This window comes from Danio rerio, chromosome 24 (assembly GCF_052040795.2).
Source record: "Danio rerio strain M-AB ecotype USA chromosome 24, GRCz13ab, whole genome shotgun sequence".
Taxonomy (NCBI): domain Eukaryota; kingdom Metazoa; phylum Chordata; class Actinopteri; order Cypriniformes; family Danionidae; genus Danio; species Danio rerio.
Window position 1 is genome coordinate 42143188 of NC_141044.1, and position 14313 is coordinate 42157500.

The window sequence follows — 14313 nt, forward strand, 5'->3', positions numbered from 1 at the left end:
CTCTGTGCACAAAACTGGCACATCTCTACAGCCATTAGACTGCTGAAGGGTTCATGAACTTAAGTGCAGATTTTCTAAATAGCAGTGGTTTTACTTAATTATTTATTTTGTTACCAGACCTTCACTGAAAATGCGTAATGCTAAGGACAGTAAATATATAATGTATTTTTTCATTATACAGTATGTGTGTGTTTTATGCATTTATTGGATTTGTGATTTGTTTTGGTGTTCTTGACATGTTTGAGCTACTAGATCAAGGAATTAAAATCAAGAAATAAAGTGTTATAATATCTTGTATTATCTTGTCTTACATTATATAAATAAAGACAAATCTATAGCTAATGTAAACTGAACCAGACTTTAGTCAGAAGAAATTATTAAATTATTTAGGTCAGAAGAAATTATTAAAATAAATGAATAAAAAAGAAATTTAATGTATTATTATTATTATTATTATTATTATTATTATTATTATTATAAATAGTAGTATAATAATAGTAATTCATTCATTCATTTTTTTTTTTTGGCTTAGTCCCTTTACCAATCTGGGGTCGCCACAGTGGAATGAACCGCCAACATATCCAGAATATGTTTTACGCACACTCATTCACACACATACACTATATAGCATACCCAAATCATCTATACCACATGTTTTTTGGACTTGTTGGGGAAACCGGAGCACCCAGAGGAAACCCATGCCAACACGGGGAGAACATGCAAACTCCACACAGAAATGACAGCTGACCCGGCCAGGGCTCGAACCAGCGACCTTTTTGCTGTGAGGCTATTGTGCTAACCACTGCGCCACCGTGACACCCAGACTCATTTGTAACAGATGAAATTGTTTAAATGAGTGAATGAAAAAATAAATGTATTATTATTATTATTATTTTCATTATATGAATATATTCATAATTATTAATAGAAATTATTTAAAGAGTTTTGCTTTAATAAATATCTCTTTTGTATAAAATGATAATTTTTTAACTTTTTTAAACTGTAATTATATTATTTAATCTTTTTGACACCAGAAGTCCACCTTGAATGATTATTATATAAATTATGATCATTAAAACTATTTAGTCATGTTTTGTAGTTATTTCAGCAAGCAAAACAGTTAGTTCTCTTGCTGCTTTTCTGAGTGTAATTGAGTTGTGTATGTGTGCTTGTTAAGGGGCAAACGAGCCTGTGTGTGTGTGTGTGTGTGTGTGTGTGTGTGTGTGTGTGTGTGTGTGGGCCGTGGAGTCGCTGACTCACTCTCGGTCTCTCAGGCTGAACTCATGAGAAACAGCAGGACAGGGAGTTTGTGGGATGGGAAACAATTCGACAGCAAACAGGAAATCACAGATTGACACACAAGATGGAAAGATGATAAAAATAGCCCTAAGTATATAGAAGAATGCATATGTAGGACATCGTGGTCAATCAAACGGACAGATTTAACCTTCATACAATTAATGATAGGGGATGTTACCACTACTGTTAGTCAGTCAATCATGCACAGTATTAACGCCGGCTCAGGATGCATGCACTCTGTAATTTATAAAAAGCAGTCCTGAGAAATGTATTTAGACACTTAAAGGGGTAGTTCATCCAAAAAGTAAATATTCTGTCATCATTTATTCATCCTCCACTTGTTCCAAGGGAAGATATTCTGAAGAATGTTGGAGAAAAAAAATAGTTTTCCACAATAGACGTCCATTGTAGGATCAGAAAATACTGTGCGTCAAGCTCATGCGTCAACTTTCGCAGATCTCTGCGTTGGAAAGTTCAAGCTTGGTGAACTCTGACCTGTGAAATCACATCACTTGACTGCGTAAGACCAATCAAAGATCAAAACATGACCTCTCTGTGCTAGGGCTGCTCGATTATGGGGAAAAATCATAATCACGATTATTATAGTCATAATTGTAATCACGATTATTCAAAACGATTATCAGTTGAAGTCAAAATTATTCGTCCTCCTGTGAATTTATTTTTATATATAAATATTTCCCAAATGATGTTTAACAGAGGCTTTTTTTTTACAGTATTTCCTATAATATTTTTTTCTTCTGGAGAAAGGCTTATTTGTTTTATTTCAGCTAGAATAAAAGCAGGTTTGAGTATTTTGAAACCTATTTAAATAGCTCGATATTATTAGCCCCTTTAAGCAATATATATGTTTGATTGTCTGCAGAAGAAACTACTGTTAAACAATGACTTGTCTACTTACTCTAATTAAGCCTTTGAATGTCACTGTAAGTTGAATATCTTGAAAAACATCTAGTAAAATATAATGTGCTGTCATCATAGCAAAGATAAAAGAAATCAGTTATTAGAAATGAGTTATTAAACCTGTTGTTTAAACTGTGCTTTAAGCATCTTCACTGTATTTTTGATTTTATTATTGATTAATGATAAAAACAGTCGGCAGCAGCAGGAATACCGCACGCTGTCACTTTAAGAATAGTGCGGCTCTGATATGGTTTCTCTTTCACGTGTCTTTTGATTCTCAACTTGTTTGTTTATTACACAAATGAGGGTTAATATGAATAATCACTAAACACTGCGCTCTGACACAAATGTGCATGTATTTGACCATTAAAGCGCTCACATTAAGATCCCGTTACATGTGTGTGTGCTCTGCTGTCTGAGGCTAAGCGCGGCGTGCGCGCAGACACACACTACCTGTACGAGGCTAAGCACAGCGCGCACGCAGACACACACTACCTGTACGAGGCTAAGCACGGCGCGCACACACAACAGCAAGTGCTCTTTTGCGCTTTTTTAAAATTATGAATGATGCGCATCCCGTGCTGCAAAAGTTACAGTACAGCACATCTTTTAGTCATTTTCACGTGGAACTGAGCTTTGCAGAGGCAAAGAGTTTTCACACGTGTACAACTGAAAGGGGGCGGTATGTGATGGAATAATCGTTTATCGCGATTAATGGCTTTTCATAATTGTAAAAGTCGAAATCGGATTTTGGATTAATTGCACAGCCCTACTCTGTGCAGAAATTTTAAATATGGAGCAATCGCTCACTTTTTTTTATGTCTAATCATCTTGTTTAATCCCACACCTTTTCGCAGCCATGGATATGGGTCCCAATTAAAAGAGCGTGTAAACGGACAAACAAAAAAATATGATATAGGCAACAAATCGGAATTGGGCTTCAAGACCTGACAGTGCAAACGGGGCCTCTGTTTTTTGCACAGTGCAAAGAAAAAGGCCAAGAAAACATAACATAGCTGCCGTTTAGGCTGAAGTGGCACCATTATCTTGTTTCTGTATCTGTAAAAGCTAAAATGTCTTATTTTTACTTTCTGAGTTTGAAAATGAAGAAAATGTTGTCTAAAGACAAACAATGTTCATTTAAAAATTTACATTTAAGATTAACATATTATTTTACTATCAGAGATGCACAAATTATAGCTCGCAGCATCTGCTATTAATACCCACAGTGACCAATCATCATACCTAAAACAAAGAATTAAGTTATTAAAGTGACGATCGGGCGAGTCTGGTGTGGATACATAAATCAGATAAAAGTATATGTGCGGGTGGGTGGATGATTAGTATGAAGTCGCGCATTTGGGTGTCATTTCAGCTGATCCTTGCATCTCTAGTGACCGCAGCTTTAATCAGGGCTGTTTATGCTAATGAGGGAGAGATGGCATAGATATATACACTAGATGTCGCCTGGCCTATTGTTGTCTATTGGACGGAATGCGTCAATAGCGCCGCCATCTTGCTACAGGGTAGCGCTCCTTTGAAATGAATGCGGGACCAAGGTACAGTGGAGGACTGTGGCCATGCAAAGCCAGAGATATACACATATACACATATATCTATGATCGGGAGTTTTCCTGGATGTTAGTATGTAATTTTTTTTTTTTCTAATTACGAAAATTATAATTTTACATCACTTTTCTACATTGATGGATCAGAAACCGCACGGGCATTCCTGACAAAAAGCTTGTGTTTGTGTGTACAGAAATGTACTATCCACCCTCCCTGTTAAATTTAATCTAATCCGTGTCCTGAAACACAGCTCCTCTCCTGCTTTCACTTCTCATACTGACGGAGGGAGCGATTCGTTTGTGAATGAATCCCCCGAACGACTCTTTCACTAACGTTAGCCGACAGTAATACAAGTTTCTGGCAGCGCAGCATCTCGTTGTCATATTTCTTTTGCATTGTTTGCTGATTTTATTCAACAAAACTAGCATAAGCTGAGTGTTTAGTGTGAGTTGGAGCTGCTTAGCTGTATGGTGAATGCAGTAAGTGACTGTTATCATCAATAACGTTACCTGATTAGCACAAAAGTTCAGAACATACAAAAACAGAAAAAACTTAATATTACCTATGAAATGTTCTGCCTTTGTGCTTTGATTTCTTTGTTTGCTCGTTACTACACCCGTAGACAACGCTAAAGTCCCGCATCTTCACGTAATAACACTGTCTTGACTAGTGCGGTTGAATGACATTTGTCCTGGGAGCACTGTACCAATGTGGCGGCGTTATTGACGCATACTCAGGGTCCCTATGCGATATCTAGTGTATATATCTATGGAGATATGGTATTTAGTGGGCGGGGCTTTCCCCCTCTGATGACACGTACAAGGGGAGAATGTCAATCAAACTGTTTCTGAGGACTGTTCCTATCAAGTGTGATCATAAAAAAATGAATAAACAGTTCTTTCTAGCTTTATTCACACACTGCTGCCACACAACTGTGCTTAAACCCTTTATAAAAGTGAATTATGCATGATAGATTCCTCTTAAAATGCTTTCAAGATCTTAAACCTCACATTTTGCTCATGAAATCTTTATTTGTCCTCTTGCAGAAATGGCAGAGACGTTTTTTCCTTCTGTATGAACATGGACTCCTGCGTTATGCGCTGGATGATATGGTGAGTGTGAATGTCTTTCAGTCTGTGGGCGGCATGATGTTTACAGACCTTCAGGCTTTTTCTGTCTCTTCCTGTTGTGTGCATGTTTGTATAGTTCCTTTTTTGTAAGTTTGATACACCTGAATTCAGGGACTGACATTAGGCATGTCACAGTAATCAATATATGGACTTATCGCACAACACATGGACATGACCTCAAAACTCATGACATAAAAAACAATCCCAGCCACATTTTAGCTAATTGTGCAACATCTTCATCTCTATTGAAGGTATCAGTGTCAGTATGGTTAAAAAAACACTAGTATTTACTATAAATTACTGTAGTATATTTTCAAGTCTGATGACTGAGAATAGATCTGGCTGCAGATATCGCAGCCTCTGTTTCTCTTTAACTTGCACTATTTGTTTAACATTTCTTATTATTTATTCAGGATATACGTTTTCACATTCTCCAATGCCTCATTATTAAATAGTTAAATTACTATAAATAAATATTTTATTCTCAAGAATAAAAAAACATGCATTTTTTTGTTAGAGTGTATTTGCATTGTGATTATATTATATTGCAATCCTGGCATTATATAATGAGCGGTCATAAAATGGTCTTAAAAATGACAATAATATTGTATCGCAATATATTTTGGTGCAATATATCATACGACAAAAAACTGATATCTTGACAGGCCTAACTGACATGGATATGATAAATGGACAACATCACTTGATTATTTTTAGTTTGTTTTTATTGTATAGTTTTACTGTACTGTACTGTTCAGTACTCCTTACATTTCTGCATTATCAGTGGATTTTATGCTTGACCTTTTTTAATTAACAAAATAAAGGCTGAATCTGCATTATTGTGTGAAATGTACAGTAAAAAATTATATATATATAATTTATTTTAATATATATATATATATGTGTGTGTGTGTGTGTGTGTGTGTATGTGTATGTATATATATATAAATATATATATATATATATAAATATATATATATATATATATATATATATATATATATATATATATATATATATATATATATATATATATATATATATATATATATATATATATATATATATATTTATATATATATTTATATATATATATACATACACATACACACACACACACACACACACACACATATATATATATACATATTTATACATATTTATATATTACTTATATATTTATATAATACATATAAAACAATATATTATGTTTATTTGTATTTTTTAAGCAGTCAAAATTGCACATGAAAAATAAACAATGTGGACGCTACCATATTCTCTTCCTACACTACAGTGCTTTATTCCAAAACAAAATTGTGCATTTTTATTAATATATTAACATGCTGCGTTAACGTGAGACTCCTAGCACACGAGAAAAGTTAATCTATTCTCAAAGTTGGGTTTGGAGCTGGGTCTGTTCTAAGAAAGTTATGATGACTTTCACCTTGATATATTAGCGCGGATGTATACCTGACCGGTGAGCTGTCTGACAAAACAGTGCCCTTCTGTATCAAATTAGCAGGATGCCCTTCTGGATCTTTCACTTACTTTGAAGACACTACTGATACTTGCATGGACATCTGTAATCTAGTTATTTGCCTTAATAGACAATAAGATAATGAAGGCTTATTACTTGAAGTGCTGTAATGTAAGAGTTTCCTGTCATTTTGGTTGACTTTAACTGCAGTTTGGCAGTTTCACATTCACTCATAAACATTTCATTCATGCCCCCGTGACAAACTGGGGTATTAAGTGCAAATAGGGCTGAGAGTGTTATGGAATTTAATAGCGCACACCAAATGGAAAGACAAAAACCTTTGCATTTCACAATGTGTGTGTGTGTGCAGTCCTTTACTGACAGCCGTGTGTGTATTTTGTCGGAAAATATGGTGAAAGTCCTACATGATGGTAATAGTTTGATTGCGGTGTTTACTTCAAAAATGCCACTAATATTTGCATACTCCACATGTGTTAATTCCAATTCTGTTTAGTTCTGTTTTTGACTTTAAGTCTGGTGATCAAAAATCGCTGTTTGGAGCTTATATAGGCTACAGTTCAACATTCATGTTTAACTGAATAAACAGTTAATAAACACAAGCACATCTTATTGAACATCATTTATTTTCATCACCAATTGTCATGGTAGAACAGTTTCTCAAGCAGTTTGTGATGCATTTTGAAAACTGGAGATGAGCCCCTGGTCTAATGCGCCACCTGGCTTGAGAAACCCGTTCTCAAAGACTTAATCCGCCTTTCCACTGCACACGACTGTTGGAATACGCCTCCTTGTGGCAGCCCCACAGTGTTTTCAGTGTTGTCGTGCACCACGGGGGAGAAGCTGATTCTCACGGTGTCCAAAATAAAGAAGGGGAAAAGCAAGAGCCTTTATTCTCTGTGCGTTTACATGGTTTATTGGATGAATGAATACTAGAACCTCATAGACCGTGAAAATATTGTAGGGAATGTGGAGACAACATTAAAAATATATATTTTTATCACTTTCTTACTTACAATTATGAACAGAAAATTAATTTTTTTAATGTAGACTTTTTATAATTCCAAAAATAACCAAATAAACTCATATTTCTCATCTCGCGCACACGGATCTGCTTGTGCAACACTGGAATACATCATATCCGGTCGGCCGGTCGCATACGGTCTAGTCGCAGGAGTTCAAATATTTCAACAGATCCGCAGCTCAATTCGGAATTTTCCGCATACGGAGATGATCGGAACTCCACGCAGCTCCCGGACTGCATTCCATTGGAAATGAATGACTTCCGGTCTGTCGCTTGTCGTTTGTCATGTGCAGTGGAAAGGAGGCTTTACTTTTAGTCATTATTTGTGTAGCACACATATTCTGAATGCCTTCAGCAGAATTCAAATTAGCCATTTCAATCTAGATTAATCTAGATTATGTCAAGATTACAGTGAGATTTATCTAGTGTTACATTTTAGTCCCTTTTCTAGGGGTACGGAGACGAAAGTAACAAAAAAATAATTAGGATAAATATATATATATATATCAAGTTTTTAATTGGATCGAATTAATAATAAATTAATATTTAATAATGTGCGTGGAGAATCTCCTTTTTCTCTATCCCAGCATATTTTCACTTCAGATATAATAATAAAAAATAAACTCTGAAAAGAGATTTCAAAAGAAAAATATTTTCTTTTATTCACTGTTTAATAAAGTTCAATATATTTTTACATTTCCAGAAAGGGTAAACAAAAACAAAGAGATACTTAAATGAAAATTCTCCTAGCCAGAATCATTATGAGAGGGTAAGGCCAAAATAACAAACAAAACAAAAGCTTCCTAAATTGACAAAAAGTTCTAGATTTCCTAATATATATATATATATATATATATATAAAACTCAAAATCAATTACAATGCTCTTACCCCACAACCTGACTAAATCCAGAAACAGGAGGAAACTTAAAGGATAAACCCAAAATTAATCAGCACTCGTCTCTCTACATGGCTTACTTTTCACATAAAGTTACACGTCACTTATTTACGCTATAATCTCACAAGATTCACAAGTTCACAGTTCTTAATATCGCACTATAATCACTGGGATAGGGAAAACAGGGACTCTCTTAATTAAAAATTATCTATTCCCACCTATATTTAAGATATTTAAAAGATATTAAAAAGGTTGTTTTAATTTACATCACAAATGCTGTTAATACAATCAGGTTTTGTTTTTTTGTAAGTTCTGTTTTCCTGTAATGGATGGTTCTTCATTGCGTCCACGTCAGCTCAAATGACTAGATGTTAGTGTATATATCAAGTATCATGAAAAAGGCTTTAAATAATTGGAGCCTGTCCTCAGCTGTTGTTTGTGCGCTTGTGTCTCTTCCTCTTTGCATTCACTTCTCTTTCATCTCTCGTAGAGGAGGAGGGAAATGAGCGATGGATGGAGAAAGCACAAATCATACAGGATAAAAAGCTGTTTGGGTTGATTTGCATGCGTGCGTGTTTGTGATTGTTATTAAGCACCACTTCAGCCCACATGTGATCCTGAGTTCTTTTGTGTGTGTGTGTGTGTGTGTGTGTGTCTCTATGTGTGTGTGTGCGCTTTAGTTTGCATAAACATTTCTGTGAGATATTGTGCGTCTGTCTGGGATGGCGAGAACATAAAGTCAGTCATTGCTGAGGTCTGACCCGGTCTGTATGTATGTGTGTGCGTGTGTATATGTGTGTGTGGGTGGGTGCTACATCCGTAAAGCTACCCACAATCCATCTGTGCCCACTTCCCTCCTACATTCAGGCATTCAGGAACAGAGCGACGTACAGATCACTGGGATCTCTCGTTCTGAAGAACCGCTCGCAGCAAAGACCAATAAGAGCAGTATTTAATAACAGTGGAGGAATGGTGTTCTTCTAGATATGGAGATTATAGTGATAAAGCTACACTGAAATCCTTATTCTATATCAGGGTTCACCAAACTTGGAGGGCCGGTGTCCTGCAGATTTTAGCTCCAACCCTAATCAAACACACCTGAACAAGCTAATCAAGGTCTTACTTGGTATACTTGAAACATCCAGGCAGGTGTGTTGAGGCAAGTTGGAGCTAAACCCTGCAGTGACACCGGCCCTCCAGAACCAAGATTGGTGACCCCTGCTCTATCTTCATGATGTTTTTAACAAAACAAAGTGTATGTTATTCATTCTCAAATGCTGCACTTTTTCCATTGTTAATTAAAATTATAGTTAGTCAAAAATAAAACAAACAACAAAACTAATAGAAAGTGAATAAATTAAATGAAATTAATCTTTAATTATTAAACATTATTAAATTAATTATTAAATTAAAGAAAACTAGCATTGGTTTTTGTCTTGGCGTGGTTTGTTTTTCTAGAAAAACACTCTTGCACCCTTATAGTATAATATAACATAGCAAGAAGATTGCGGGTTCGACTCCCAGCCAGGCCAGTTGGCGTTTCTGTGTGGAGTTTGCATGTTCTCCCCTTGTTGTCGTGGGTTTCCTCTGAGTGCTCCGGTTTCCTCCTCAGTCCAAAGACATGTGCTGTAGGGGAATTGGATGAATTAAATTGGCCGTAGTGTGTGTGTGTGTGTGTGTGTGTGTGTGTGTGTGTGTGTGTGTGTGTGTGTGTGTGTGTGTGTGTGTGTGTGTGTGTGTGTGTGTGTGTGTGTGTGTGTGTGAATGAGTGTGTATGGGTGTTTCTCAGTACTAGGTTGTGACTGGAAGGGCATCAGCTGTGTAAAACATAGGCTGGATAAGTTGGCGGTTCATTCCGCTGTGGCGAGCCCTGATGAGTTAAGGGAGTAAGACGAAGGAAATGAATGAATGAAATAATTAATTTATATTTGTAGTCCAAATGTTATGTTTTCAGTCCTTTAGCTTAAGCTTACAGTTGAAGTCAGAATTATTAGCCCCCCTGAATTATTAGACCGCTTGTTTATTTTTTCCCAATTTCTGTTTAACGAATAGCAGATTTTTCCAACACGTTTCTTCATATAATAGTTTTAATAACTCATTTCTAATAACTGATTTATTTTCTCTTTGCTATGATGACCGTAAATAATTGACTAGATATTTTTCAAGACACTTCTATACAGCTTAAAGGGCACATAGTTTACCCCTTTTTTATGATTTAATATTAATATTATGGATGTTTTGAGTGTGCCAGTTTATGTTCAGTTCAACACACAGTTCTGATGGTTTTATTATAATGTGGTAAAAAGTGTCATGTTGGGGGCCTTTACACAGTTTGCTGTTTTATGGGGCGTGTTGCTTCACATGAAAATTAGTTTCGACTTCCCGCCCAACGTAACAAGGGGGCGGAGCCAAGAGCTCCCACGCTCTGTGTTTGCAACAGACAGGCTGACAGACAGAGAGAGAGAAGCTAAGCTAGGATCAGCATTCAGCTGTACATGTATGACTTGGACACAGACCAAGCAGAGAGTACAAAATCATTTGTGTCTCTTTTTGTGCAAGTGCCAAGCTTGTACACTGAGACTATTAACCACACACACTGAATTAATTGTGACTGAGGCCGCGACACAGCACACCAGGCACTCTCAGTGACGAGGCAGAAAACGACAGAAACCAACGCCCAGAACTCAGAAATGCACGGCGCCGCACCACGCGAAAGGTACAAGCAATAATTCTGATTAGAGCAATAATGTGGAGAATTTTGATCTTGTGTTGAGCCCAATGAGCCTTACATCTATAAATAGAGCAAGGGTGTTCCTTTAGTGAAATCGCTTTGACTCACACACTGAAAATGGCGGACGTGAAACAACAAACAGAGGATATAATCGTGACGCGAGGCTGTCAATCAATGTTGGTGGGCGGGGGGGCCGCTCTCCTACGTAAAGTTGCGGTCGGTCTGAAAACCGCTCCTATTGGTCCACTGTTTTTATGTTGGTAAATTGGAAAAAAAAGGACTGTGTGTGTTTATATCACCTCAATATGACGGACTATACACTATACTTACACACATGTCTGTCCAAACAGCTTGAAAAGTAGATTTTTCACCATAGATGCCCTTTAAAGTGACATTTAAAGGCTTAACTAGGTTAATTAGGCAGGTTAGGGTAATTAGGCAAGTTATTGTATAACAGTGGTTTGTTCTGTAAATTATCGAGAAAAAATACAGCTTAAAGAGGCTTTTAATTTTGTCCCTAAAATGGTGTTTAAAAATGTCAAACGGCTTTTATTCTAGCCGAAATAAAACAAATAAGACTTTGTGTAGAAAAAATATATTATCAGACATACTGTGAAAATGGGCGACGGAGTGGCGCAGTAGGTAGTGCTGTCGCCAAAGACATGTGATACAGGTGAATTGGGTATGAGTGTGTGTATGAATAAGTGTGTGGATGTTTCCCAGAGATGGGTTGCGGCTGGAAGGGCATCCGCTGCGTAAAAATGTGCTGGGTAAGTTGGCGGTTCATTCCGCTGTGGCGACCCGAGATTAATAAAGGGACTAAGTCGACAAGAAAATGAAAAAGAAACTGTGAAAATTTCCAAGAAAATATTTTAAAAAGAAGAAAAAAATTCGAAGGGGGCTAATAATTCTGACTACAACTGAATTTCAGTGGGTTGACAAGGAAATATTTCTCATTTACATAATGTATTTTCTGATTTATTTTAATTACAAAAAAGAAAACACCATTTACTCATCATCCACCTCTTTCAAACCTGTCTGAGTTTTCTTTTTCTCTTGAACACAAAATAAGATATTATGAAAAAATAATAGACCGCTGTATTACTTTTTCAAAGGCTTTTACCATTCTTCTAAATATCTCATTTTGTGGTTAACAGACAAAAAGAAATGGACAACAAATGGGAGAGTAAATGAGGAAATGTACTTGACAGTATCAACACTGGACTCCATTACAGAAAAAGTCTTCAATCCTTTAAGCAACACTTGGGAAATATTTTAAATGAAATACAATTTTACAAGCTAATAATTTTCAATATATCAAGTATATATAACTATTAATTGATTCAATTCACTGAAGCGGTACAATATTGTCATTTCTTTATAATATATATATGAAAAAACTCATGTCACAATAAAAGTCATCTCATCCTGATAACAATATAAACTTTATATTTTTATCAGGATGAGATTACTTTTATTGTGACATGAGTTTTTTCATATGATATTATATATCTCGAATATCACAGTGTAAACCACTGATGAATAAAATAATGTAGTCTTTTCCTACTTTTGTGCAGCCGTTACTGTTAACATTTTCCTGTAGAATCTACAGTCACTGACTGGCTGAAGTTTACCAGTTTCTTACTGTAAATCAGTACTTACATTTATAGCACTATTTATCTTGCTCTATATGTATTAGCAGTTTTTATACATATTTACTGTAAAACATACAGTAATTCTCACTATGCAACTTCAAAATACAGTAACATACATCTTAACTCTCCTACAGTGATATACAGTTCACATTACCGTTAAATGCCGTGTAATTTACGAAAAAATGTTAGCAGTGCTATATCACAAGCATCAGATCTTCAGTGCTTTGCTGATTTTTGTAAAAGGAATAGACTGAAACTAAAAATCGTATCTCAAAGATCTCACTTGACAGCCGCTGATGTGGAAAATATTGGCTTATGCTATCATTAACTCCATTTGTGTTCCACAGAAATATGTAGATATGCAAAAGACGTCAGATTTTTCATTATTACTTAAACTATAATTAACTTTATGCGTGCAGTCAGAGAGGTTAATGCATTTTGACAGACTGAGCTATTCATTTGAGTTTGAGTGATTCAACAAGCTATTTGTATTTTATTTAAGAGACATATGTTTGTGAGTGAGACTGTTGTGGAACAAAGTAATGTGTTAAAAATGGAGTCCAATGTTGATACTGTCAAGTCGCATTTCCTATTCTTTATTTTATCCCTTTTTGAGTTTGTTTTTTCCTGTTAACCACAAAATGGGATATTTTAAAGACTGGTAAAAACCTTCAACATCCATATTAGGAAAATGAAATGCACTACCTGACAAAAGTCTTGTCGCCTATCCAAGTTTTAGGAACAGCAAATATTAACTTGACTTCTAGTTGATCATTTGGTATCAGAAGGGGCTCATGTGAAAGGCAAAGGCCTCTAGATGACGCTTATTTGACTAAAATAAAATCTGATCATGTCTTGATTTTGAATGATGTCATTAGGACAGTAAGGTCTGACTCTGCTTGGACTAAAGTCTCATCACTGAACAGAAATAATGTCCAGTATCGAATATAAAGTCCTGCTGCAGTGGAGACAGAATGAATATTGTGTCTGACTCCATCATGAGCTTGGAGGACTGCATCCATACATCTCTGCACTGACTCAAATCACTGATTAATAAAGTCAACTGGAATGGCGAAGAAAGCGTTCCTGCAGGACTCCCAGAGTTCATCAAGACTCTTTGGATTCATCTTCAATGCCTCCTCCTTCATCTTACCCCAGACATGCTCAATAATGTTCATGTCTGGTGACTGGGCTGGCCAATCCTGGAGCAGCTTGACCCTCTTTGCTTTCAGGAGCTTTGATGTGGAGGCTGAAGTATGAGAAGGAGCGCTATCCTGCTGGAGAATCTGCCCTCTCCTGTGGTTTGTAATGTAATGTCTTGATACCTCAGGCTGTTGATGTTGCCATCCACTCTGCAGATCTCTTGCACGCCCCCATACTGAATCTAACCCCAAACCATGACTTCTCCTTCACCAAACATAACTGATTTCTGTGAGAATCTTGGGTCCATGCTGGTTCCAGTCGATCTTCTGCAGTATTTTTGATGATAAGGATGCAGATCAACAGATTAAAAAAAATCCACCTTCTGCCTCTTTTTTAAATGATCAACTAGAAGTCAAGTTATTATTTGTTGCTCTTATAACTGAGATCAAC

At 36.1% G+C, this 14313-nt stretch overlaps 2 protein-coding genes across 24 annotated transcripts in view; both read left to right on the forward strand.

The window, feature by feature from the left end:
• Positions 1–2466, forward strand: part of tbc1d24 (TBC1 domain family, member 24) — a 126087-nt gene extending 123621 nt beyond the window's left edge. Inside the window, exon 3 of the mRNA XM_087310122.1 lies at positions 1862–2466. The gene's annotated coding sequence lies outside the window, so the exon portion shown is untranslated. The remainder of the gene's footprint in view (positions 1–1861) is intronic.
• The window catches only part of mpripa (myosin phosphatase Rho interacting protein a), a 109920-nt gene that overhangs the window by 17752 nt on the left and 77855 nt on the right, over positions 1–14313 (forward strand). For all 23 annotated transcript variants that reach the window (XM_087309962.1, XM_087309939.1, XM_087309940.1 and 20 more), the window contains exon 3: positions 4836–4901. Coding sequence is in view for 22 of the 23 variants with exons in the window: in XM_087309939.1 (XP_087166065.1) it covers positions 4836–4901 (66 nt within the window). In the remaining variant the exon portion in view is untranslated. The remainder of the gene's footprint in view (positions 1–4835; positions 4902–14313) is intronic.